This window comes from Colletotrichum jinshuiense, chromosome 2 (assembly GCF_051148585.1).
Source record: "Colletotrichum jinshuiense chromosome 2, complete sequence".
NCBI lineage: Eukaryota > Fungi > Ascomycota > Sordariomycetes > Glomerellales > Glomerellaceae > Colletotrichum > Colletotrichum jinshuiense.
Genome location: NC_139309.1, coordinates 1,091,614 through 1,112,387, shown reverse-complemented (window position 1 = coordinate 1,112,387; position 20,774 = coordinate 1,091,614). Strand labels below are relative to the sequence as shown.

Genomic DNA, 20,774 nt, shown 5'->3' with positions numbered 1-20,774 from the left:
GAACTTGGCTTGCGCCGTGTACCAGGCTCAGTATGTCACTGGGTTCACTCGGCCGAGTGGGGACGTGGTTTCCGTTCGGAGGACCGAAAGGGGCAACTGAGAAGAAGGGGGGAGGGGGGAAGGCTGCAGAAGCAAACAGGCGGAATTATTTGTTTTCTGCCGCAACCCGCGAGAGGCAATAAATACTAGCGCTGACTCGGGGCGCTCCGAGGCTTTTTCAGCAAACAAGACAGAGAGCAGCGATTCGACCGCTCGGAGTAGAGGGTTTACGGAGCGGAGAGATTGAGGGCACGGAGCACGGACGGGGCTAAACCCGATCTGGGATTTCGTACTTGTCTCGGCCGAGAAGCGGGTCTTGTAAGCCGGACGAGGCGGGTCGTTGCTGCGCCGCATTTGCAAGCAGTATGGCTTTCGATGAGATGGTGGCAGATGGGGGGGTTGTCTACGCGTCCGACTTTGTCTGACGGAGGAGGCTTTGGAGTCGTTGGAGGATTGGGGATGAGAGACGGATAGGTCGGATAGGTATAAATGTCGACGGTGTCTCCCCAAGTTTGGATTTGAACGAACAACCAAAGAGTCAGCTTACACCACCATCACCATTCACTCAGCCATCGCACAGTTTCACGACACTCTACTAATACGACTTCCCTTTTACTCTTACCTGGACCTTCAACCCCTCCAACCGCCACCATGTCCGCCCCTCAAGACGACGTTGCCATCATCGGCGGCGGCATCGCAGGGATGGCCCTCGCCCTCTCCCTCGCAGCCCAGTCCATCCCTTCTACAATCTACGAGTCGCGCACAGAGACGCCCCTCCCACACCACGCGGGCGGCGGGATGATGCTCTGCCCCAACGCGCTGCGCATCCTCGACTCGCTCTCGCTATACAAGCCCCTGCTCGAAAAGGCCTACGCCTTCGACTACGTCTACTACAAGGACCGCAACGAGGCCACCGTCGACCGGTACCCGCTCGGCGGCGCGAGCGAGTTCGGGTACGACGCCGTGCGCATCTTCCGGCAGGAGCTCATCGAGATCCTCGCCAGGGCGTGCCGCGAGCGCGGGGTCGCGATCGCGTACGGCAAGAGGTTCGTCCGCGTGGTCGACGAGTCGGCCGCGGGCGTCGAGTTCGAGTTCGACGACGGCGGCAGGGCGAGGGCGGGGCTGCTCGTCGGCGCCGACGGGATCCACTCCCGGGTGCGGAGCACGCACGTCGCGCCCGAGGCGAAGCCGGGCTTCGTCGGGCTCGCGGCGCTGACGTACGCGGTGCCCACGGCGCAGCTGCGCGTGCCGGCCGACAAGGACTACCGGTTCCCCGTCAGCGTGGCGAGCAGCAACGGCGTGTTCGTGCTGGCGCCGCAGGGGGCCGACGGCGGGGAGATGCTGGCCGGCACGCAGGTGCCGTTCGACGCGGACCGGGCGGCGCTGCCGCGGGAGGCCCTGATGGCCGACAAGGAGGCGCTGAAGGCGCGGCTGAGGAAGAACGAGGAGAACTGGCCCGACGTGGTCCGGTCGGCGCTCGAGGGGATCCGGGACGAGACGATGAACGTGTGGCCGTTCTACATGCTCCCCGCGCTGGAGCGGTGGGCCTCGCCCCAGGGGAAGGTGTTGGTGTTGGGGGATGCGGCGCACGCGATCCCGCCCACCACGGGCCAGGGGGCGTCGATGGCCCTGGAGGACGCGGCGACCTTGGCGCTCATTTTGAAGCGGACGAGGGAGAGCGCGGGCAAGATTGGGTGGGAGGAGGCAGTAGGGTTCTGGCAGGGGTTGAGGAGGGAGAGGCTGGGCGAGTTGGTGGTGCTGACGAAGAAGCTGAACAACAAGAGGTTGCCAAGCGAGGAGATGGCCAAGCTGCCCAAGGAGGAGGTCTGGTTCGAGGAAGGGGACGGGCAGATGAAGTGGCTGTATGTGCCCGAGATTGAGCAACGAGTTGAGGAGTGGGTGAAGGGACAGTTGTAGTGCAATATTGAACGAATGGCTTGGGGAGTTTTGGGCTGTGCTTCTATCTTTGGCCCATGAGGCGTCAGTTTATGGTGGATTTTTTGGCTCGGGAACGGTACAGAGTACATTTGACTCGAGATAAGCGAGGTCGTTGCAGTTTCTAGTCTTCTCTAGACTTGGCTCAATAGTTGTCAAATCAGATGCAAAATTACCAACACCGCACCGCCTAATCGAGTCAGCATCTCACAATTACCGACGAGGAGGTTACCAAAAAGGGCCATCCCCTGCAACGGGGCCGGTTTACCTCGGCAAGCTACCTGATTGGCCGCGACGTATGGGGAAGCCGCCAAGCTGCGTCAAGCTCGACGTTATGGCGGCCGGGGCCTCGGTACTCTGCGCTTTCGAGACGCTGCTTCCCCGCATCGAACCAGCTTTTAGGTGGTGCTTTGGCGCTCTTTGGCGCTGTTTGGCATCACCCGGAACGCGGAATTACGGCCGTGGGGGTAAAACCTGGAGAAGCTCATCCCGGGGCAAGAAATGGAGGAGGGGGTCGGGAGGCGAAAGCTTGCAACTTCACCTCGTTGACTGCCCGCACAGCACATGAAAGAGAGGTGACCATTATTAATCGTTACAATTAGCCGTCCGAGTATAACACCAGACCCTGGCCACTTTGTCGCGTTCCCATCTCCTTGTTCCTATCATCTCCCTCCTCCCATCTAACAACACTTGAGCTGCCGATTTTGAGAGGGCACAGCCTGTGACAAACCGGAGCTCAACCAAGCTACCAGCAGCCGCCTCACAATAAAACAAAAATAAACCAAGACAACCCGTTCAAAATGGCTCCCCGACAGAAGCGTGAAAAGGCGCCATGCTATGTGCTCGGCGTTGGCATGACCAAGTTCATCAAGCCCCGCGGCAAGGTCGACTACACGGAGCTGGGCTTCGAGGCCGGCGTCAAGGCCATGCTGGACGCCCAGATCAACTACGACGACGTCGACCAGGGCATCGCCTGCTACTGCTACGGCGACAGCACCTGCGGCCAGCGCGTCTTCTACCAGTTCGGCATGACCTCCATCCCCATCTACAACGTCAACAACAACTGCTCCACCGGGTCCACGGGCCTCGCCATGGCCCGCAACTTCGTGTCCTCGGGCGCCGCCGACTGTGTTCTTGTCGTCGGGTTCGAGAAGATGATGCCCGGTTCTCTGCAGAGCTTCTTCAACGACCGCGAGAACCCTACCGGTACCACCATCAAGATGATGGCCGAGACGAACGGCTTCACCAACGCGCCCGGTGCTGCGCAGATGTTTGGAAATGCAGGCAGGGAGTACATGGAGAAGTATGTTTTCGTGACTGTTTTGAACTCGAGGAAGCAAGGACGCTACTAACCAGACACAGATACGGCGCCAAGGCAGAAGACTTTGCCGAGATCGGCCGCGTCAACCACTTGCACTCCACCCGCAACCCCTACTCCCAGTTCCAGGACGTCTACACCCTGGAGCAGATCATGAAGGCCCCCGAGATCTTCGCGCCGCTCACCAAGCTGCAGTGCTGCCCCACCTCCGACGGCGGCGCCGCCGCTGTCCTCGTCTCCCAGGCTTTCCTCGACGAGCGGCCTCACCTCAAGGACCAGGCTATCCTCATCGCGGGCCAGTGCCTCGCCACTGACGCCCCCTCCCTCTTCTCCCGCTCGGCCATCGATCTGATGGGTTTCGAGATGACGCAGCACGCCGTCCGGACCGCCATGGGAGAAGCCGGGCTTACGCCCAAGGACGTCCAAGTCGTTGAGTTGCACGACTGCTTCTCCGCAAACGAGATGATTGTCCTCGACGCCCTTGGCTTGGCCGAGCCGGGCAAGGCCCACGAGCTGGTGCGTCGTGGGGACATTACGTACGGCGGCAAGTACGTTGTCAACCCCTCAGGTGGCCTCATCTCCAAGGGTCACCCGCTGGGCGCTACGGGCATCGCGCAGTGTGCTGAGCTGGTCTGGCACCTGCGCGGCTGGGCCAACAACCGTGCCGTCCCCAGCACCAAGGCCGCCCTGCAGCATAACCTCGGACTGGGAGGCGCCGTCGTTGTCACGGTGTACCGCCGGCCGGACGGCAAGGAGGCGCCCAAGATCGACTCGGCGACCGTGGGTAAGATCAACAAGCTGGGATACAACCCGGCGGTGGAGGCCAAGGGATTCACGGCGCAGCAGGCGGCCAGCGTGAGGAGTAGAACGAAGAAGAGCGAGTGGGCTTTGCAGGACACGGAGGAGAAGGTTGAGGCGCGGTTCTAGTCGAGTTGCACCTGTAATGATGTATTTTGTATAGCTAATGAAACCATATTTTTCCAGACACATGCAGGTTAACGTCCGGGCGGTAATATTACTCTTCACATCACGACGGCATTGCACAGGCGTGCGTGGTAGATTTAAATCTTCAGGCAGTCGCCTTGTTCACCTCGTACGTCAGCAGATATACCCAATAACCCTCGCCTCCGTACTTGGTATCATCCTGGTAGCCGCGGTGTATCTCCTTGAAGCCCAGTCTCTTGTAGGCGTTCAGGCCGGCTGGAAAAGCCAGGATGAAGAGATCGACCCCCACTCTCTCGGCAAGCCTCATGCCATTCTCAACCAACGCTGTGGCGATGCCCTTGCCCTTGTTCTCGGGGTGAACGGCAAGGTAATCGAGGCCTTTTCCGGTAGCTTAGCTCAGGCTCACCGATGAAGTACGGGGGTAAGGGAGGGTGAAGTCAAGGCCAGACAGCGCCGTCTCTCTACCCTGCTTTGCCGACATGCTCAAACTTACTGATATACGGCCTCTCGGCAAGTATGCGGTCCTTCTCGGGCCCGCAGTCGTCAATGCCGTCCATAAAACGCGGCTTCCACCAAGCCGCGTCCGACTGCGCCTTGAACGCCTCCCGCTCCTCGGCGCTCACGTCGGCGATCTGCGAATCGGCCCACTCCGGGGCCTCGGCGCAGCCGGCCGGCAGCTCCCAGCGGGCATAGCCGACGAGGGCGCCGGTCTCCGGGTCGACGGCCTTTTGGTGGCGCAGCGTCGCGCGGTCGCGGATGAGGTTGTTGGGCATGCGCTTCGTTGTCTGCTCGATGAGGAACTCCAGCTTGATGTCCTTGGGCCAGACGAGGATCCAGTTCGGGTCGGTCCAGAAGGCGCTCATGTTGTTGCGCGCCAGGGCCGGTGCGTCGGCGATGGTGCAGGGTTCGATCCTCCACTCGGTCATGTTTAAGGGCGGTGGTGGTGGTGATGGGATGGGTTTAGGAATTCCGGTTCACAAGGGTAGCAGCGATTAAAGGGTCAATTGGCCTCTTTGCGAATCGGATGCCAAGGGATCGCTGTCCATGTTTAAATAGATGATGGTCGACCAACTTTGGATTACCAATCATCAATCTGTTCTCTCGGAGAGGACAGATTCTCGCCGTAACGACGGACACGGGTAGGAAAAGACTCAACTGTAATGAATAATAGTAGGTGAGGGCTGGTCAATGGCCCCGCATGTTTTCTCTCGAAGAAGCCAGTTTGTTGAAGCTCGAGGGATTCAGACCTTAACTATCCCGGGTTATTCCCGCAATGAAACTAGTCCCTCTGGGAGAGTTGCCCGGATTGGGCCATAGTTCCTGTTTCCAAAGCCATGTACATGGCGAAAGGCCCGGATCGCTAAACACAACCGTAACAGGTGTTCAATACTTTGAGCATTCTCCCATACTCAAGCTCATACCGTTCAACGAATCAAAAAGTGATGGCTGTCGCTCGTATAATGGAGTATAGACCGCCCGTAAATACCGCGGAGTGTACCTCAAAAAAGTTGGGCCGGCAACCGCTGAAATATGCACGTTTTTTCACCATAGAGGACCTTCGTAAACACGGGTGCGTCATTTACTAGAGAATTGAACCTGCCAGTTTCAATACCCCTAGGTTATACTATTCTTTGTGGTGCTCCGCCATACACTGCAGCCCTTGCTCAACAAGAGACTTGCGGGCCAAGTCTGCCTTGCAAAGGACTAAGGACAACTACAGGTTTCTCTTAAAAAGAAGGCTTATATAATATTTCTTGATTGGAAGTCATATCGGCAGTGGAAAGAACACCGAGAGCAGGATTAGGCATATTGAATTTAATTGCATCGCTGGTCAACCCTTTTCTAAGCCTCCAAGAGTCTCTAAGTGCACTTACCAAGGAAATAGCTTCCTTTGGCAAAGTCAGCACTTCAGTTGATTGTAAAGTAATAAACCGTATGTTACATACCTTGGTAAGAAACGCACTTCAGTCCACTGTTGCATACTGTTCCGGTATAGTTGACGTTACACCAATCTGACATACACGATTGGTTGTTAGTAGATCTCTCCATGATTCACCAATTATGTGTGTCGAGGCTATACTAACCTCCCTTGGCACGAGCTCCCCAGCATACGTATTCTTCTGTGCCTGTGCGAGGCATGCAGTAACCACTGAGACATTCGATGTTGAGGTCACACTTGGCGCCGTCTCCACTGAGAGCGAACGCCGCGCCCGCCATTTGGGCAACAAGGAAGAGGGAAGATGCAAGCTTCATGGTTTGGACTGGTGAACAACGTGACTAGATACGATACGAAACGATTTCAACTTGTCTTTTCGAGGGGAAAACTGGATGACTATATACCAAAAGCGGGCCCCTACCTTTCATTCCATCTCGTGTTCGCCTGGATTTAAACTTTGGAATGTTCAACTGGATATGCCGATAAGCCCACTTGGTCTCCAGCCCAGCCTGGCTCTGAAGGTCTGCATTGGTTCCATTGATTCAGGGACGGATGATTATTGCCGTGTCCAACAATTTTGTGGGGTTGAAATCAATTGATAGTGAGATCGACGCATAAGAAGAACGCTTCTTTGGGTGGCATCCAGGTAGAGTCAGTTAATTACTAGATCCACCCACAATTATAATATACTTTACAATTAGTGAGTTAGAACAAACTTGTTGTCGATCATCTTTGAAAAACCTCTTGAGCTCACAATTGAGGTCGAGTTAACTGAATACAAGCCATCTGTATCCAAGGATCTTCTACGCTAGTTTGAGTTCCGGCGGACGTTCGACTGCAACAGAGAGCTGGTTGGGCAATTTTTTTCGGGCCTGCATATTTTCCTATGTCCCCAGCGCCAACTTGTATTTTATAATCCACCGGGCCTTGACAACAGAAGTGGTCGGTTGCGTATCATGCGTTGATGGTCATTGGTTTAGGTATATTGTTGCAGCGTTCTATAGTTCCTTTTAAATGTGTAAGTCCTCTACCGCTCTTTTTGCAGCAGCGCTCGAGATACATCTTGCTCATAGTCCTTTTAAACATGATGTCATTTGAGTTTCTATCGTTACTAGTGAATCGAGCCCTGCTCATAATAAACCAATCAGCTGAAATATACACGTAACCAAGCAATCACAATACAGCCATGCGTCTGTGAAGTGTAAACGCCGAAGAAATTTTTCAATTAGTTACCGAAATCTTGAGGTCATGTTACCGCAAATCCCTTCAATCGTTGCGTTAAGTCAGATACGTAAATGAACCACATCACTTGTCAGCTGATACAACCGGCAGAATAGCAAGGGGAGAGGCTTTCACAGTGCATGATGGGTAAGCATAGTTATACACTCGAAGTGTCATCGTCTGTTTTGGCGATGATGGACCAAACATGACGTTTCAGGCGCTGCTTAAGAATTCATCGAGTGCCACATACGGCAGGGTCAACGATGGGGATGGCTCCTTCCTCCCACCCAGCTCTTGGAATGAAGAGCACTTGCTAGTAGCATCATTTTGCTGCCATTATTTCAGTGACTGCATGTCTATTGGCGATTAATTCTAGGTACTAGTAATATTACGGTAGTTTTGTCAGAAATACTAATATGTGCGTGGATAATGTGCTTGCCTACCAAAACTAGAGGATATTGACTAGAATTAGCCTTTTGATGGCATGCAAATTGCCCAAGTCTCCGACGGAAATGTGAAAAGTATAACAAAAGAATACTTCCATGTCAACCTTTAAAGCACCGTTTACTCATTGTATAGCCCTCGCGCTGGTACGAGCTTACGGCCCGTCCTTAATGACAATATGGGCCACGGCTGCTTCACCCAGGGCTGCACGAATCTCGGCAAGCATGGCCCTCGCACCCTCCCTTCCCCTGGGTGTGCCCCGTGGAAATTTGTACCGGCTCTCGATGCCGCCCGGTGGGTCGATCAGGTGGCCGCGACCGCCGTTATACAAGGATATCTGCCCATCATACTCGCGCCTAGGGCATAAGCCTTTGCTCATTGGGAGTCCTTCGAGGTCGTCGTTCAGGTCTTTCAGAGCGCGGACGTGGGTTCTCATCCACCCTAGGTATGGTGCGCCGCCGTTGTAGTCTATATTGGCAGGGTCCTCCGCATCGACAACCACGACCCAGGGCTCGCCGTCCACCAGAAGACGCCTTTGCTTGGACACAGATTCAAGATGAGGTGCAGCCGAAAGCGATAAAAAGGCTGAGTCGTCAACGACTAGGCAGCAGTCACGGCGTATATCAGATCCCCATCCATCCTCATCTTCCTCGGTTGCCTTACGCCGGCGGTAATCGTCAACCCAAGCGTTGAACGTGGACCGGACGGTGTTGTAGCTGGCACCGTTCAGCGACTCGCGATCTTCCATTACGAGTATGGCTAGCTCATCCATCTGATGGTATTCGGATTCGACAGGCTTGGCATAAGCGCGAAGTGTGGTCAGGGCAGCAGACCAACGGCTCGCGTCAGTGGCTGGATCGGGGTCATAAGCAGTGCGTACTATGATGAAACCCGACTGACTGTCGGCGACATCCTCCATGAGATTGTGGAACTGGGCAGAATTTCTCAGTGCCGATGCCATTTTTACCGTTACAAAAGGTGAAGTCCAACGATAGCTGTTTTAATGTTGGAGAAGAGGGGTTTCCGTTGTGTAGTAAGCGAGGGGGTTGGTGAGAAAAAGGCACTTTTTGCAGTCGGGTTGGTTCTGGGCCAAGTGTTGGATACGGGCAGGCGGTCAACGGCGGGAAGTGGCAGTGGAGCCTAGAGATCCTACCTCCAGGCTGCCTACAGCGATATCTCCATTGCTGCTCTCACTGCTGACTTTTCCCTTCTCTCACTTCTACAATCCAGAATCAGTTTACCAAATACTATTGTAATATTCATCGAGCTACCACCCGTACGGGTATCCCTGTGATACCAACACGAATAGCGTCAGGGTATGAGTTACAACCTCGGCAATTCCTTTAAGGATTTAGCTACAAGGGATTAGTTGCGCTCTCGAAACCCTCCGATTTACATAGAGGATTCAATACCGTGGTCTATTTAATTCTCAAAGTCTGTGTCTAAATAGTTCTTGGCTTAGCTTACTATGCTTGTGAAATCTTCCTCACTCGCATTCGCTTTTTCCTCACAACTCACACAGACCAACTATTCCTTTCCAGCTATTCGCGTCAGCGATGCGGTTTGACTAGCGCTAGTGAGATTATTAATGTGCAATGTTATGGTTATCTTATTGATGAGAGCACCCCTCTGGTTTTTGGCTCATTGGGTTGCGCGAACAACTTTCCAAAGAAGTATAATCAACAAGAGCCGTCGCCGTTTGACAACCTCTACTTTAGACCACCGCTCAACAAGATACTCTGGCCCGTCAGGTATCCAGTTTTACACAGCATAATGACAATATTCGCACATTCCTGTGGTGTCCCCAGTCTTCCAACGGGAATGTTCTTCACGTCGCCAGGCGTGCCTTCAACCCGCTTCTCGTCTGGGATCATGCCCGTGTCGCCAATCATTGCCGGCGCGACATCATTCAGGGTGACACCGTCCTTGGCATGCTTCGACGCGAGATTCTTCATTAAACCCGTCAGACCAGCCTTGCTAGCCGCATAGTGACAGCCGTTGATGCCTCCACCAATAGCAGAGATGGACGATACAAAGACTATGCGGCCCCAGTGTTGGGAGGCCATGTGTGGCATGGCCAACTTGCAGAGAAGAAACGAGGCGCGGAGGTTGATAGAAATAGTAAAGTCAAACTCTTCAAGGGAGATGTTCTCGAGATAGGGGTTGGCTTTGTTGCCGAAGCCTGCTGTCCCGGCGTTGGAGACGAGGATATCAGGGGGTTGGCCATGCTCGGCCTTGATCTGCTCGAAGAGCTCTTCAATACCTTTGACGGAGGACATGTCCACCACGTGGCAAGAAATCTTCACGTCCTCGTTGGCCGTTTTCCTCAGCTCATCTGCGAGTCCCAAGATCTTGTCGGATGTGCGGTCAGATGAACATGTCAGAGCTAGACGGGCGCCGTTGGCGAAAAGCTCTCTGGCGCAAGCGCCCCCGATCCTACAGTCTGTAAGTCGGTCATTCTCTCGAATTCAAGCTTCACTTACCCGCCAGAGGCACCTGTTACCAGAGCCAGTCTGCCCTTGACTTCGTTGTCGACAGGGGCCATGTTGGGAGAGCTTTGGTAGTCCCAGAGAGGATCAAGGAAATTGAGGCCACTCTCTCGCACTCGGTACAAATATTGCGCTACTCTATGAGAAAGACTCGTCAAATACTTATATCTGCGTTAGAAAATGGCCAATCTAAAGCTCTGATGAACAGCTCGATAAAGTTAAAGTTATAAGGCCCTCTTATGGGAAGTTGGGTTGTACCCCGCCATGTCAGGAGTTGCCCCACTGCAGCTCTATTACCCCGCGATCCCCAACGCTGAGAAGGCCACTAAAAGCTCGCTGGCATTAGGCCCGACTTCGGATCAATACCAGCTTGTTACCGAAGGTGATGATAGTAGTCACTGAGCTACGCGGTCGCCAACGGACTCTCTGGAGTTAGTAGATGGGAGTACATAGGGGTTGCTATTATCTGAAACAACCCATCTGTGTACATAAATCCACTAGGCACAAGTGTGGTGGGGTTTCAGTGGCCTTTTTGTACTCTGCCCATATTGGATGAATTACAGAAGTGTCTTGCTTGGGCCAACTTTACCTCCGTGCTCCCCAAGTTAGGTTGGACGAAGCAACCCAAATTTTCTATTGGTAGGGTACTCGTGTACATAATCATAATCACAAATCTTCTATACAGGTAGATGGGGTCACTGGGCTTAGAGTATCTTCACACGCAACCTTGTATTCGCAAGACGTGAAAAGAAGTCGACAATGCTGGCAAAGAGGACAGATAACGGTGATCCCTGTGAGATGGTGCATAGGAGGCGTTAATAGAGCTGCAGTGACTGACCGCTCTGGTGATGGTGTCATTCTCCACGTAACCTTTAGGTAATGTGCAGGGCGTGAAAGCATTGTTTTCTCTAACAGAATCAAGAGGGAAAGCTCGGCGGTGGCCCCTTAATGTGGCGTGGTCTCATTGAATGCCCCACCATGTCGGAACAACTGCCACCAACTCCCGGCGTCAAGCTTATCGCACCAATCGGAAGCTTATCGCACATTCAGCCTTGCAGCTGTGCTGGGAGGGAACGAGTGCGCCACAACTTTTTTTCTTACAGCTGTCCTCTTCGCCTGGACAGGTAACCCACTAGAAGGTACCTTGCCGAGCAAACGACCCAGTCTGGGGAATGGCACCGAATCCAGTAGAGGACACCTTCACGCATCTTTGACGACCCTCCGCTGTCCATATTTGTATTTCTGGGTCACATCTGCCTCGAGGCTTCCCCTTCCTTTTTTCCTTCTTCTGTTTTCGAGTCTTCGCTTTCTACATTCCACGGCACACCTGAGCTTCCCAAGTCTCCTGCCGGGACTTGTTTAACAGTCCGTGTTAGTACCGACCTTGTTGCTGCTCAAAGCAACCTTCAACAGCGCCATTGGGCGCAAACCACACACCATGGCGCAACGAACTTTCTCGCCATTGACGATAGCCCTCGGCTGCGTCTTCTTCTTTTCCACCCACGTCTTTGCCGTCGCCGCTGTCTTGGGTGTTGACCTGGGTACCGAATACATCAAGGCCGCCCTCGTCAAGCCCGGCATCCCTCTCGACATTGTCCTAACCAAGGACTCCCGCCGCAAAGAAATCTCCGCCGTCACCTTCAAGCCTCTCCAGAGCGGCCCCAAGTCTGGATCCTACCCCGAGAGACTCTATGGCTCTGATGCTATCGCTCTCTCCGCCCGCTTCCCCCACGATGTCTACCCCAACCTGAAGACCCTCCTTGGTCTGTCTGTCGACGACCCGATTGTTCAAGAATACGCTGCCCGACACCCCGCGTTGCAAATCGAGAAGAACGAGGCACGAGGAACGGCCGCTTTCAAGAGCAAGGCCTTCACCGAGGACGAGGAGGCATGGCTGGTTGAGGAGCTTCTGGCCATGGAGCTGCAGAGCATTCAGAAGAACGCCGAGTCCGCCGCCGGAGCTGGCACCGCTGTTCGCACCATGGTTCTGACAGTCCCTCCTTACTTCACCATCGAGGAGAAGCGCGCCATCCAGATCGCCGCCGATCTTGCCGGCATCAAGGTTCTTGGCCTCATTGGCGATGGTCTTGCGGTTGGTCTCAACTATGCCACCTCTCGCCAATTCCCCAACATCAACGACGGCGAAAAGCCCGAGTACCACCTGGTCTTTGACATGGGTGCTGGTTCCACTAAGGCCACCGTCATGAAATTCCAGGGCCGCACCGTAAAAGACATTGGCAAGTTCAACAAGACCGTCCAGGAGGTTGCCGTATTGGGCTCTGGCTGGGACAGGACTCTGGGTGGTGACGCTCTCAACTCTCTCATTGTTGACGACATGGTCGCCCAGTTCGTCGAGTCCAAGCCTGCCCAGAAGATCTCTGCCCAGGCCGACAAGGTCAAGGCTCATGGACGTGCCATCGCGAAGCTTACCAAGGAGGCGGAGCGGTTGCGCCACGTTCTCAGCGCCAACCAGCAGAGCAGCGCCAGCTTCGAGGGCCTATACGAAGATGTCAACTTCAAGTATAAGCTCAGCCGCACTGATTTCGAGAAGTTGGCCGAGGCTCACGCCGCCCGAGTTGACGCTGTTATCCAGAACGCCTTGAAGGCGGCTCAGCTTGAGCTCTCTGACCTGACCTCTGTTATTCTCCACGGTGGCGCCTCCCGAACCCCCTTCGTTCAGAAGCAGCTGGAGCAGGTTGTTGGCTCTGCCGACAAAATCCGCAGCAACGTCAACTCGGACGAGGCCGCAGTTTTCGGTGCAGGTTTCCGCGCCGCTGAGTTGAGCCCTAGCTTCCGTGTCAAGGAGATTCGCATTTCTGAGGGCGCCAACTATGCCTCTGGCATGAAGTGGACCAACAACAAGAGCAAGCTCCAGCACCAGAGACTTTGGTCCGCCATTTCTCCCCAAGGTGGTGTGCCCAAGGAGGTCACTTTCAACAACCACGACGACTTCTCCGTCACTTTTTACCAGCAGATTGATACTGCCGAGAAAGACACTAAGATCCTGACTACCAAGAACCTCACTGCTACCGTAACGGAGCTTAAGGAGAAGTATTCCTGCGTTGACAGCGATATTCACTTCAAGGTCGGTGTCAAGCTGAGCGGCGAGAACGGCGAGGTTGAGGTGACCAAGGCCACTGTGGAGTGCGAGGCCGAAGCCCCTGAGAAGGAGGGCTTTGTCGATGGTGTCAAGAATCTCTTTGGCTTCGGCAAGAAGGACCAGAAGCCCCTCGGTGATGATGAAGACGACGAGTCATCGACTGCATTCGAATCTTCCACCTCCACTACGGCATCGACCGAGACGGAGACGACCTCTGCCTCGTCTTCGCCCATCCCCAGCGACGCTGCTGAGGATGACAAGGAACCTGCCAAGAAGAAGGAACTCGTTGTTATTCCTGTCGATTTCACTCTTGAGAAGGCTGGTCTGCCTGAGCTGTCCCGTGAGGAGCTTATCAAGTCCAAGGACCGCCTCGCTGCGTTTGAGTCTTCTGACAAGGCCCGTCGTCTGAGGGAGGAGGCCCTGAACCAGTTGGAGGGATTCACTTACAAGGTCCGCGACCTCCTTGAGAACGAGGCGTTCATCGCGGCGTCCACCACCAAGGAGCGTGCCACTTTGGAGAAGAAGAACAGCGAGGCTAGCGACTGGCTCTATGAGGATGGCGCCGACGCATCCCGTGAAGTCCTCAAGAAGAAGTACAAGGAGCTTCACGACCCCGTCACGAAGATCCAGAAGAGAATCGAGGAGGCCGAGAAGCGCCCTGAGCTGGTTAAGGCTCTCAAGGAAGCCCTCAACTCTACTCAGTCCTTCGTCGGTACCATCAAGAAGCAGATCGATGAGTATGAGGAGTGGCACGCCTCAGCGTCCGCTGAGTCGTCCAGCACTTCTACTGAGACACCCTCGGCAACTCCTTCCAGCGACTTAGACGACCTTGAGGACGACAGTGCCTCTGCTGACAAGGAGCGCAAGATGGAGGATGTCCTGAAGGAGCGCGGCCCCGTGCCGCCCATTTATAAGCGCGAGGATGTCGATACCATCGATGACCTTTATGAGGCTACAGCCAAGTGGCTCAAGGAGATGGAAAAGAAGCAGGACGGTCTTTCCGCAACGGATGACCCCGTTCTTCTCATCAAGGACCTCCAGGCCAAGCGCGACAAGCTCGACAAGGCGGGCATGGACCTCGCCATGAAGGGAGTCAAAGACTTTGAGAAGAAGGCCAAGAAGGCCAGCAAGAGCGCTAGCTCCAAGTCCAAGAAGACCAAGTCTGCCACTACCGCTTCTACTTCGTCGACTGCCTCTGCCTCCTCTGACGAATCGGAGAGGTCCACCACCACTGTCCCGTCCAAGAGTGCAACCGCTAAGCCGGATGCCGCTGGCGGCCGCACCGTCGAGCTTCCCAATGGCGGCAGCTACGTTCAGTTCGGCGGTGACGGCGGAACGCCGAGTGAGGAGGAGATTGAGGAGATTCTGAAGAAGTTCCAGCAGCAGCAGGGCCCGCCCGGGGAGGATGCGCCTGAGCACGATGAGCTCTAGATCTGATGGATCGAGGGGAAAAGATTAGCTTTGAAGTTTTGAGCATACATACCTAGGCGTTTTCAGATGAATGAATTACAAGAAATCAAAACAATCTAGTCCACATGTCATGGAGTGAACGTCATTTTTCCAACCAAACCCCCCTCTTACTTTGAGTTCATCGTGAAACCACTTTCATTGCAGCTCATCCCTCCCGTCAGAGTCTTGGCTGGGTGCTGCACTTTCAGACGCAAAATGACCAAGCCACGGTAACTTGAAGCCTCGAGGAGCAAACGCTTGGAGACATCTGGTGACGCAGATTGTCGCCATCTCTGGAGCCAGGGGTCGACGGTCACCAGTAACGTAACTTCCAAAGTACCGTCCCACGGGGACACCGAGCGGTCGCCGTCCGCCTCACCTTCAGTCCAGCAAATTGGCCGCATGAACCCTCGTCGTCGGCCGGCACGGTATTCAAAAAAAAAAATTTAATTTAAAAAATAATTTAAAAAAATAATTTAAGAAGATGAAGAAGCAGAAGAACGAAGTCTCATTGACGCATTTGCCCCATGATTTGGGCCATCCCACCTTGACCGTGCTACAGCCAACAGCCTCCCGTCGGGACGAAGCATACTCGTCCAACCCATTCCCTCGCCAAGAGTCCATCCATATAGGGGAAGATTGGGCAGACTCCCGGGGCTTCGCAATGTCAGCCCCGTTCGAGGGACCGGCAGAACCCTCGGGCATTGTACCGAAGAAATTCCCCCGCGAAATATCGCGAAGTCGTGCATGCCCCTTTTCCGCGTGGCCTGCCAAGTCACGTCACCATGGTTGTGTGGCGAAAAGAAGCGCCCGGTTTGACCCCCTCTCGCTTTCGGTGTACGGTGTACGGTGAGACCCTCGTGATTGAGATTCATTTCAACCCGTTCGCCCCCAGCCTTCATCCTTCTCCTTCTCGTACCCTCCCCATGACCAACGGCTCGACAAGCTCGGCCTTTCGGATTGCTTCCACCTAAGGCGAAAACGCGGGTATCTGCAGCGGAACGAGATGCCCGCCAGATCCGCGGAGTGGCACAGGTGTGTGTTCAGGGACAACAAAGAAACAAACACTACACTTGCGATATCGCCAACATGTTCCTGTGCGAAACAAACATTGCTTGACGACAAAGTCGTCATTATCGTCTCCTGATCCAGTCTGGGAACGACGGACATGAGAAGCAGACAATGAAGAGGACGCTGGATGAATAGCATAAATAGAGCGAGGCTTGCCCGGTATTGGAAGCCAGTAGACCGGCAGCAGCATCTCCATTCAGATCAAGCCTCAAACACATCTCCATTGAATCTTCAGATGACCACCAAGATGATTTCGTCCATCCTCCTCCCGCTGCTCTGGTCGGCGACCATGGCACACGCCATCCCAACTGTCCCTCAGCAACCCGAATCCGTGCCGCTGCCGGGCCCGTCCCTCACGATACCCGTCCGCGCAAACCCTGACCACGTCCCGGATGGCCCGGCCGCCCTCGTGGCTGCCTACGCAAAGTGGAACATGCCTGTGCCGGAGCTGCTCGCAAACCACATGCTGACCCGCCGTGCCGGGTACTCATGCAAGTTGACACTCTTCCTTCTCATTATCTTCTTGCTTGCTGTGGTGTTGAGTAAAAAAGAAAAGGCTAATAGTAATGCACATGCCCAGCCGCCGTCGTAGCCGCCAAAACCACAAACAGCGACAGCTACTGGCTAACCGATATTTTCGTCGGGGGCCCGGATGCCCAGAAGATACCGGTCATGATTGACACCGCATCCCCGGACTTGTACGTCTTTACTCCCTTTCCTGCTTTACTCGGCAAGCTGTTCCTGGAGGCCTTACTAACACGAGGGGCAGCTGGTTGATGTCCACCGATACCGTATTCGGCAACGCTGCAGTGAACGGTCAACCGGTGCTGTATGACCCTTCAAAGTCGGACTCGAGTCAAGAAGTTGCGGGCGCTACTTGGAAATCGATGTACTGTTCGTCACCACTCCCTTACCCCTCCCCTCCCCTTCCTTTCCTTCAGAATTGCTTGAGAGAAGAGACGACTTACCAAGCCGTGGCAGATGACGGTAGCGAGAACTCCGGAAAGGTGTACCTCGACACGGTGCGCATTGGTCTCCTGACGGACAACAACCGCTTCAGCATCTCGAATGCAACGATTCAGTCGGTTGTCACTGTCAGCAACCGCTTCGCCAGCGACCCCAAGTTGAGCGGTGTCTTGGGCCTAGCCAAAAGCCGCCCGTCGCAGGTCCAGCCTCACATGCCGGCGATGATGGACCGGCTCAGGCCCGAGCTGCACTACGAATGGATCGGTATCGACCTGCGGTCCAACTCGGACAAGGGATACTTCTCGTTCGGCTATGCAATGGGCAGTGCTACCGTGAACGAGGCGCCCATTGCCGACGACGAGCACTGGAGCTTCCAGTTGGCCGGGCTGCGTATGAGCTCCATGAGCGACAAAGTGTGGTACCGCCTCAACACTCGTGTCGTTGCGACCATTGACACGGGTAGCAGCTTGTTGCTGCTTCCTTCCAAACTGGTCGCCAAGTACTACTCAGAGATCCCCGAATCGGCGCACGACCCGGCGCTGCAGGCATACGTCTTCCCATGCTCTGTAGCGTCCGGAATTCCCGACTTTACGTTCCAAACGGCAGGCGGGTACGTTGGAAACATCCCCAAGGAATTCATCAACTTCGGCCCCGTGCCCCGAAACTCGGAAAAATGCTTTGGTGGAATCCAGGCAAGCGCATCCGGGGACCGTGCAATCTTCGGCGGGGTGGCGCTCAAGAATATGTATGTCCAGCTGAACTATGGCGAACAAGGGAGCTACGTCAGTTTCGGCAACAAAGGCTCCCTCGATGTGTGCTCAACGACGTCCGCCTGTGATAAATGAGAGAAGTGTCAGAGCTTTGGTGTAAGCTAGATGACGGGAAATATGTAGCCGCGTCGCCGTTGGAATGTTGATTGTTTCAAGAGAATTCACAATCCTGCAGCTATCAGACCCCCCTTTAGAGACCACGTCGAGCCTCAATAAAGAGCATTCCACCCGCGCTGGAATGATGTATCAATCTCTAATTCAACGTGTCTGGGAGAGTGCTGTTACCCAAGTTCTTCGCAACAGACTATTGCACGCCGTGAACCCTGAAACGTTGCCCCACTTGACGCTGGTATAACTTGGACACGCCTGAACAGCGCTTGTGCATTCCAGTAGCTCAAAATGAATCAGAGATGAATTTCCACTCCTCCCTTTGGTATATACAGAATTGGCCCTATTCTCTCCAAGACATCAATGGCCGGAGGGCGTCAGTCCGGCGCGGACGATCCACTCAGGCATGCTATAACTCCCCTAACACGGTGAAAGATGCGCCACCCTCTTGAGGAAGCACAAGAAGAAAAACCGACTGCAAAAGATGTCGTGCTGTGATCAGGAAATTCATGCCTCTGAATGCCCAGAAAAGCAACTCTGCGGCGGGTATAGCGAGCGACGTCCCGTCACGTAATGTGATCCTCGGCATGAGCTTATGCCATGAGCAACCAAACCATCCAACAGAGGCTCTGACCAGGGTAAAGAGTACCAGGAATCCAATATAGCTGTCATGGAATGTTGAGGCCGTGAAATTGCAGAGTGCGGGTATATGCGGAATTGAGCTCGAGCAGGTGTAAAGAGTCCTGTATCGCAGTCTAAGTAGGGATATCTACCCTCATGCCTGATCGCGGTCGCCGTCTGACAGAACAGAAACGAGCAAGAGTCAGCATTTCCGTGGCCTCAAAAACAAATGACTGTCATGGCTTGCTTGGTGTGGGCGGTCATGCTGGAGAGAAGGGGATTCAGGCAGGGCGTGTGGTATTGTGGGTATTGTGCAGATTGGAAGAAGCAAACGCAGCGTTTCAGTATCGGGGTGGGTGGTCGTCAAGGTCATCCTTGCCGACGAACTCGTATTCACCTTCGCTGGCAGTAGGCGTGGGCGGCATGTTCGCCGATGACGGGGCATGAGGCTGGTTCTGGCGCGCCGTACCTGGTCGTGACCTGGCCTTCTCCTGGGCTTCCTTTGACATGGCGGGTGCCGCAGCTCCTGCAGCGGCAGGCTGGTTGGCTGATGTCTGCTTGTTGCCCTTCAGGCGTTCCTCCATTTCGCGGATGCGACGCTCGAGGGCCTCGAGCTCGCTTGTCTGGCTCTGAACGTGTTGCTTTCTGTGCAGGGCAGTTGTCAATTACTTGATTCAAGGGCATTGAGCGAGAGAATGCACTGAGAAGCTGTGGCGACAAGGCTGCTTGCACAATGTGGGGGTTTACATACCGTTGGTCAAGCTTTTCGTCAAGGTCGGTGACGTTGTCGTCAAGGCGGAAGATATCTGCAAGCTCTTGGGAGAAGGAGCGGGCGATAGTGCTGCGCGATTGCAGTCAGTATGGCAGCTCGGGTATGCGTGTTTGTGTTAGACTGGGGCGAGAACTGGGTACGCACGATTGCGGACGGCGGCCATTGGGCTGCCAGTCGCGGTCGAGGTCAGCGTCGGTCATGTTGTGCGCCATTTCGTCGGTTGTCGTTATGTCTGTCGGAGAGGTAGAGAGGGGACTGGAGAGTTGCAAATGGGAGGAAGGACGGCACGTAAATCAAGGATTGGAGACGGTTGAGTTCGGGTCGACGAAAAGGGTTGATGATCGGCAACTAGTAATTGACTGACAGTATCGACAGGGTTGTACTCCGAGCACGGGGTAGCAACGTGTGGTGGGCGAGGTAGGCGGTGACGCGGGAGCAAAGTGGAAGACAGCGAAGAAGAATGATGCTTTGTCGCAATGAGACCGAGTACGGCGGAAGGAGGGGGTATATCTTTATTGCGCCGGAGAGGATGAAGGCGGGCGAGTATTTGTTTCGTCTGCAAGTCGCAGGGGAAAAGGGGATTGTTGGTGGGAGAGGTGGAGGTGGGAAGGCGGAAGACAAGGAAGACAAGGAAGACGGGGGCAGCAGCAATGGAGGGATGGGATGCGGGATGACTTGGACTTTGTATCTGGACAGGGTATCCGTAAAGTGAGGGCAGAGGCAGAGGTGGTCGACCGGGCCTAGACAGTGAGATCAAGACAGTGCAAGTGGGAATAAAGGACGGATGAGCAGAGAGTAAGACAGGGCTGGTACGGTGCCTGACATCAGGTACAGTTGGTGCGCATCACTCGGTAAGGCAAGGTAGTTTAGCTGGAGATCACAGGCCGGGAAGGGCAAAGGGCCAGGTACGGGCACAGTAAGGAGGGGTGACGTCTGGAGACGGTGTACCCGACGACGGATGGCCGATGCGATGGATGGATGGTCGGACGGAGGAGCCCCTCGTGTCCTCTCACATCATTTCTCACCACCGCACCTCATCTTTCAGTTGGACCTGCTGCGAGCAAGGCAAGGCAAGGCAGGCAGTTTGCGATTAGCAACACCGCCTTACGCCGGCAAGGCAAGGTACGCGAGGCAAGGTACGTATTGGCTGGTCCGCATATGAGATACAGGAAGTCATGTCCCTTGGGTCCGATGGTGGAGCGTGCAATTACCAGGTTGCCATCTGTAATCAGCTGCAAAAGGAAAGGCCTCGAGGCCCAGTCTATTGGGCGCAGAGAAGTGTTCATGCGACCTGACCGGGACAGGCGATCCAAATCTAAAAAGGCACCGCAGGTGGCCCGCATGGAAATGCATAAATTACCCTCCTGACACCTCCAGCAAAAAGGGACAGGGCGGGAGCCAAAGCATGAAATGGAGGGGAACATGTTTGAGACCATGTAGCAGCCTCGTCAACGGCTGAACTCTTGCGACCACTGGCCCTTGAATAAGGTACGCAGGACTGCGATCTAATGCTGTTGGCCGACAGACACTTGTGGCGTTGCAAGAAGCGCTACAGCAGTTGCCACATGGGGAGATGATGGATATCTTCCG

At 54.7% G+C, this 20,774-nt stretch overlaps 8 protein-coding genes across 8 annotated transcripts; 4 read left to right on the top strand and 4 right to left on the bottom strand.

Moving 5' to 3' along the window:
- Positions 1–690: 690 nt before the first annotated feature.
- On the top strand, positions 691–1,956 carry EsH8_II_000299 (uncharacterized protein; the record flags this gene model as incomplete). The annotated part of the gene is made up of 1 exon (XM_083263597.1): positions 691–1,956. One exon carries the CDS (start codon positions 691–693, stop codon positions 1,954–1,956), a length of 1,266 nt encoding a protein of 421 aa, XP_083120919.1.
- An 818-nt stretch (positions 1,957–2,774) lies between these two features.
- EsH8_II_000298 (thiolase-like protein) lies at positions 2,775–4,219 on the top strand (the record flags this gene model as incomplete). Its single annotated transcript, XM_083263596.1, has 2 exons — positions 2,775–3,277; positions 3,337–4,219. 2 exons carry the CDS (start codon positions 2,775–2,777, stop codon positions 4,217–4,219), a joined length of 1,386 nt encoding a protein of 461 aa, XP_083120918.1.
- A 142-nt stretch (positions 4,220–4,361) lies between these two features.
- On the bottom strand, positions 4,362–5,163 carry EsH8_II_000297 (GNAT family N-acetyltransferase; the record flags this gene model as incomplete). Its single annotated transcript, XM_083263595.1, has 2 exons — positions 4,362–4,615; positions 4,731–5,163. 2 exons carry the CDS (start codon positions 5,161–5,163, stop codon positions 4,362–4,364), a joined length of 687 nt encoding a protein of 228 aa, XP_083120917.1.
- A 2,829-nt stretch (positions 5,164–7,992) lies between these two features.
- On the bottom strand, positions 7,993–8,799 carry EsH8_II_000296 (uncharacterized protein; the record flags this gene model as incomplete). Its single annotated transcript, XM_083263594.1, has 1 exon — positions 7,993–8,799. One exon carries the CDS (start codon positions 8,797–8,799, stop codon positions 7,993–7,995), a length of 807 nt encoding a protein of 268 aa, XP_083120916.1.
- A 748-nt stretch (positions 8,800–9,547) lies between these two features.
- On the bottom strand, positions 9,548–10,383 carry EsH8_II_000295 (SDR family NAD(P)-dependent oxidoreductase; the record flags this gene model as incomplete). The annotated part of the gene is made up of 2 exons (XM_083263593.1): positions 9,548–10,274; positions 10,322–10,383. The coding sequence occupies 2 exons, from the start codon at positions 10,381–10,383 to the stop codon at positions 9,548–9,550; spliced, it is 789 nt and encodes a 262-aa protein (XP_083120915.1).
- Positions 10,384–11,765: 1,382 nt separating this feature from the next.
- On the top strand, positions 11,766–14,858 carry EsH8_II_000294 (Hsp70 family chaperone LHS1; the record flags this gene model as incomplete). The annotated part of the gene is made up of 1 exon (XM_083263592.1): positions 11,766–14,858. One exon carries the CDS (start codon positions 11,766–11,768, stop codon positions 14,856–14,858), a length of 3,093 nt encoding a protein of 1,030 aa, XP_083120914.1.
- A 1,324-nt stretch (positions 14,859–16,182) lies between these two features.
- On the top strand, positions 16,183–17,758 carry EsH8_II_000293 (uncharacterized protein; the record flags this gene model as incomplete). Its single annotated transcript, XM_083263591.1, has 3 exons — positions 16,183–16,430; positions 16,565–16,645; positions 16,717–17,758. The coding sequence occupies 3 exons, from the start codon at positions 16,183–16,185 to the stop codon at positions 17,756–17,758; spliced, it is 1,371 nt and encodes a 456-aa protein (XP_083120913.1).
- Positions 17,759–18,566: 808 nt separating this feature from the next.
- Positions 18,567–19,396, bottom strand: EsH8_II_000292 (uncharacterized protein; the record flags this gene model as incomplete). Its single annotated transcript, XM_083263590.1, has 4 exons — positions 18,567–18,589; positions 18,810–19,057; positions 19,164–19,253; positions 19,329–19,396. 4 exons carry the CDS (start codon positions 19,394–19,396, stop codon positions 18,567–18,569), a joined length of 429 nt encoding a protein of 142 aa, XP_083120912.1.
- Between the last annotated feature and the right edge of the window lie 1,378 nt (positions 19,397–20,774).